Source organism: Rhincodon typus, chromosome 8 (assembly GCF_021869965.1).
Source record: "Rhincodon typus isolate 14 chromosome 8, sRhiTyp1.1, whole genome shotgun sequence".
Taxonomy (NCBI): domain Eukaryota; kingdom Metazoa; phylum Chordata; class Chondrichthyes; order Orectolobiformes; family Rhincodontidae; genus Rhincodon; species Rhincodon typus.
This window is the reverse complement of record NC_063339.1, coordinates 37,093,276-37,098,692: the sequence shown is the minus strand read 5'-3', so window position 1 is coordinate 37,098,692 and position 5,417 is coordinate 37,093,276. Positions and strand designations below refer to the sequence as shown.

The 5,417-nt window shown below is 40.5% G+C and overlaps 1 protein-coding gene across 1 annotated transcript in view; it reads left to right on the top strand.

Annotated features, from left to right (window-relative positions):
- The first annotated feature begins 1,452 nt into the window (after positions 1 to 1,452).
- LOC125483709 (apoptosis-stimulating of p53 protein 1-like) overlaps positions 1,453 to 5,417 on the top strand; it is a 50,418-nt gene continuing 46,453 nt past the window's right edge. The window contains exons 1-2 of the mRNA XM_048600096.1: positions 1,453 to 1,575; positions 3,436 to 3,583. Of these exons, the coding sequence (XP_048456053.1) occupies positions 1,453 to 1,575; positions 3,436 to 3,583 (271 nt within the window). The remainder of the gene's footprint in view (positions 1,576 to 3,435; positions 3,584 to 5,417) is intronic.

Here is a 5,417-nt window from a genome sequence, read left to right as displayed (position 1 = left end):
CCTGTCCTGTCCTTCCACCTATCCCCTTCTCCCACCTCAAGCCCCACCTTCTATCCGCCTCCCCCTCTCTCCCTATTTATTTGAGAATCCCCTTCCCCTCCCCCATTTCTGAAGAAGGGTCTAGCCCCTAAACATCAGCTTTCTTGCACCTCTGATGCTGCTTGGCCTGCTGTGTTCATCCAGCTCTACACCTTGTTATCTCAGTTATTTAGGGAGCTGTTTTTCATTGTATACAGCACAAAATCAGAGAAAGCTGTTGTTAGTTTCCCTGATTGTCCTCCTTGATTCTATCCTTTTGTAAATTTCAGGTCAATTTATAATCTAACTCGCATGAGGTCTCATTTACCCAGCACTTTTGTGCTTGCTGGCCTATGTTGACTTCCAGTTGAACAATGCCAGTCTGTTAAATTCTACCTGTTTTCAAAATTCTCCATGGCTTTGACTCTGTATTTGTGACTGCTGCTACTCTGACAGCTGTTTGAGATATCCACATTCCTCAAATTCTGGAGTCTTTCAAATCGCATACAACACTTTTGGTGGCCACACCATGAACTCCAGAATTCCTTTCCTGAAGTTCTCTACTGATCTTTGCCCCTGGCAGGCATTCCCTCAAGCCTACATCTTCCTTGTATCTCTTTGTGCAGCTTTGTATTGATTACTTTAATGGTGTGCTTTAGGACATTTATTTCGCAATTTTTTTTTTAGTAAATTCAAGTTATTACTGTTTGCACTTGACATGCATAATGCTCTGTAATGTACTGTACAGCTAGTTCTGCTATAATGCGTGTTTTGTTAATGTAAATTGGCTGTAACGCAATTGATAAATAGTGGACAATGTTTGCACAATGCAAACTTTCTGCTGTACAGGTATAACGATTTCCCTATGATGTGATTTTCCATAGTGTGAGGTGAACTACCTGCATGTATATAATCATGACAGCTAAGTTAACTTGTAAAATGTCACATCAAACTGTCACAATTTGTTGCAAAGTTGGACCTGCAAAGTGAAATGTATTTTAATGTTTAATTGTTAATTGTAAGCTACAGAGTTGGAAAAGTAAGTAAGTATTCTGCAAAATTTCATACTGTCAGTTCAATAATTCTGCATCCAGATTTTTTTCACTCCACTGATGTAACCGTTTTCTCTCAAATGTATCGTAGATTAGAGTGTACTTGATATGCCTTTGCTGTCAGGAGAAAATGCTGTCCTGTTCTATTTGGGCCATCTTATCAGTGTTGAAGTCATAAGTATGCCTGCTGATTCTGCATCACAAGAACCTAATGACGTCAGCTAATACAGTGAAGTGGATTACCATTTGAGCCTAGTACAGAGACCTGCTGGTAGACTGTTTTCTTTTAGAATTCCATTCCTGTTGACAAGAACATTTTTCTCCTGTTCTTTGTATTCCCCTCCATTTTCTTTTCTCAAGTTTGATTATTAATGCAAAATACATGACGAATTTTGTTGCAATGGTGCTGCGCAGCTTAGTTAAGTCAAGAGAGAATTCTTGGCTACGTAAAAAAGTTGAGCAAAAGCTTCATTTCGGGAATAAGAATAATTACAAACATGGAAAGGTATAAATGATATTGTATTCTTTGAATTGATGTAACAGAAAGTTGATTGTAATATTTGAATGCTTAGTTTGACCTTGCATACAAAACACCTGCAATCATCAAGTTAATGTTTCTTCATCATAAATAAACATGAACTGCGGCTTTTGTGTACTTTGGCAAGCACAACTTTGAACAGTGGTCCTGTTATTGTTTGTGTTCTGATGAATTGAGTATCTTGTGCAGTTTTTTTGAGGTATGTGATGCATCTTAATAAAGTAGATAGAATATGATTCAGTTTTCTTACAATCTGCAGCCTTAAAAGTTTTTGGATAACTGCAACAATTTGTCCCCTCATGGCACATGATTGAAGCTACTTGTGTTAAATGCGGTCTCAGTAAAATAGCAGATAAATACTATTTATCTCCAGTAATTAGCGTACAAGTCACATGACTGGAAATAGTACATTATTAGAGTTCACAAATGAATAGTGTTTATCTTTTGCTGTCTTTCATTTCGGATTTACAGGAGATGGTTGGGTCAGTATATCACTGGGCAAGGTATTTGGATTTGGCTGCCCATTTTGGAAACAGGTTTTCATCTTAATTTCCGTTGAATTCAAGTTGAGCCCTCCATTATTGTTTAGTATTTGTTAAAACCTCATCAACCAGTTAAGCATACTATTTAATGAAACAAAGTAAGAGATAAAATATGGAGAAGTGAAATGATTAGTACCAAGTTAATTCGTACTGAGAACTTTATGTTCAACAAACATTTAGCAAATTTATTTGAAGGTGACCTTTTTTAAATAATGCATTTCGAGAGCCACTACTCTTAAATCCTTGTGGTACTTGGCCTCCAATTGTAGTTTTATTTTTCAAGCAGTGGCATTATTATGTTATGTACAATGAGAACAAATGAATTTGGCCTTCTGAATCAGTGATTTGATTAGCCATGCACATAATGCATGAAACAAGAACCTACTGCAGCTGTAGATGTTTTCGGTGTTGGTGCAGATGGGGGAATTGGTAGACATAGTTGTTATAAGCAAACACAATACTGGAGAAACTCAGCAGGTCTGGCAACATCTGTGGAGAGAGAAAAGCAGAGTTAACGTTATGAGTCTGGTATGACTTCTTCAGAGCTGAATGTTCTAATAGAGTTGAGTCTGCATTTCTCTGTTTGTTTGATTTCCAACATCCTCAGTATTTTGCCTTTGAGTGCCGTCATTCTTTTAAATCTGACTTTTTTAAAGACATACTGAGATAACAAGGTGTAGAGCTGGATGAACGGAGCAGGAAGGCTGACGTTTTGGGCCTAGACTTTTCTGATGAAGGGTCTAGGCCCGAAACGTCAGCCTTCCTGCTCCTCTGATGCTGCTTGGCCTGCTGTGTTCATCCAGCTCTACACCTTGTTATCTCAGATTCTCCAGCATCTGCAGTTCCAACTATCTCTGATACAATTTAAAGACATACTGGCTGGTTAGGCTGGGATTCAGTGTTAGCTGAACAGCAAGTTGTGCATTTGATGTAAAATATTGCTGAGGCAGGTGCATTCCTTTTATATGAAAATGTTAATACCTGTTTCTGGGTACTATGAATTTTTTAAAGCAATAAATACACTTTCACTGTTTTTGCTTTCAGCTTTGTCCAGAGTCTCAACAATTTTATACTATGTTACGTTGAGAGTTGTAACTTATAATATTTCAAGTAAACATCTGCTCTTCAGAAAAGAATATTAGCCCTCTGTTCAAATGATTTTGTCCTTAAAAAGTAGTTTAAGCTTGAATGTATAAAGTGTTCTTTGAAAATCCTGAGTTTATTGAAAAATAAGCTGAAATCATTATAGCGTGAGTTTAGTATATAAAATCTTTCTTTTTTGCAGATGATACTGACTGTGTACTTAAGTAACAATGAACAGGGTTTAACCGAAGTCCCGATAACCCCAGAAACAACATGTAAAGATGTTATTGAATTCTGCAAAGAGCCTGGTGAGATCGGTTGCCATTTGGCTGAGGTGTGGCGAGGAAATGGTATGTGTTGCACATGTTTGTCAAGTATATACCATTGTCCATGATAGTGTTTTGCCTGTGCAGACCAAAAATAAAACCATCAATTGCTAAGTGCTCAACCATCACTCCTTGGTAATTTCATACTGTATTTGCGCTTCTTCTTCCATCACTTCAGTGACAAAACAAGTTGATAATCAATTTGGGCACCATTTCTTATCTCTCATGCTGTGTGAGCGTTCAAGAAGGTCCAGAGATTCCATATATTTCCAAACTCCACATTCTTTCTGTGGAAAGATACCAATTGGCAGCATGGGGTCAGGTCGCTGAACGCACCTAATATGAATAAAATGGGCATAATGTGAATTTTGACCATTGGGCTTCCAAGTAAGCAATGAGATTCTGTGTAGCTTGAGAAAAGTAGAAGATGGAAGAAGTCTGATTTGAGTCTTGATCATTATGGAGGGATTTAGTAAAGTAGACGTAGACAACATCTTTCTACTTGGGAGGAAGATGCAGTGTTGTCTCAATGTAGTAGCCATAAAAATGAAATAATAATTTCTAAACTAACAGGGAACGTGGGAGAAACATTTGACTTGGTGAGTGGTTGGACTGTGGAACTCAGCACCTCATAGGTGTAATTAACCGGCATAGTTAGTGGTATTTGAGGGGAAGCTAGATAAGTTCATGAAAGGAAAAGGACTGCAAGGATGTAGGGAAAAGTAGGGTGGACAGAGGAGCATGAACACAGGCATCAACCAGATATCTGAAGAGACTGTTTGTGTTTGCGACCCTCTGCCATTTGTTTCAAGAGTAATTTATTTTTGTCTCTCATGTGTGCTCATGGTCTCAATAGCCAGGATGTTTGAAGGACAGGAGAGCTTCTATCCAGATGTCTTTTATAAGTTAATCATCATTTAATTTATTCCTTTACTCAAAGTAGCCCGAAAAGGTTTCAGAGATAGTAGGAACTGCAGATGCTGGAGAATCTGAGATAACAAGGTGTAGAGCTGGATGAACACGGCAGGCTAAGCAGCATCAGAGGAGGAGGAAGGCTGACGTTTTGGGCCTATACCCTTCTTCAGAAATGGGGGAGGGGAAGGGGATTCTAAAATAAATAGGGAGAGAGGACGGCGGCGGATAGAAGATGGATAAAGGAGAAGATAGGTGGAGAGGAGACAGACAGGTCAAAGAAGCGGGGATGGAGCCAGTAAAGGTGAGTGTAGGTGGGGAGTTAGGGAGGGGATAGGTCAGTCCAGGGAGGACGGACAGGTCAAGGGGACGGGATGAGGCTAGTAGGTAGGAGATGGGGGTGGGGCTTTAGGTGGGAGGAACGACGCCCTCATCCGCTTAGCTGAACTCGTCCTCACCCTTAACAACTTCTCTTTCAATTCCTCTCACTTCCTACAGACAAAGGGGGTGGCCATGGATACCCGCATTGGCCCAAGCTATGCCTGCCTCTTTGTAGGATACGTGGAACAATCCCTCTTCCAAAGCTACACTGGCCCTAAACCCCACCTCTTCCTCCGTTACATCGATGACTGTATCGGCGCCGCCTCGTGCTCCCACGAGGAGCTCAAACGGTTCATCCACTTCACCAACACCTTCCTCCCCAACCTTCAGTTCACCCGGACCATCTCTGATACCTCTCTCTCCTTCCTGGACCCCTCTGTTTCCATCTCTGGCAACCACCTGGAAACCGATATCCATTTCAAGCCCACCGACTCCCACAGCTACCTAGAATAGACCTCCTCCCACCCACCCTCCTGCAAAAAATGCCATCCCCTATTCCCAATGCCTTCGTCTCCGCTGCATCTGCTCCCAGGATGAGGCATTCCACTCCCGAACATCTCAGATG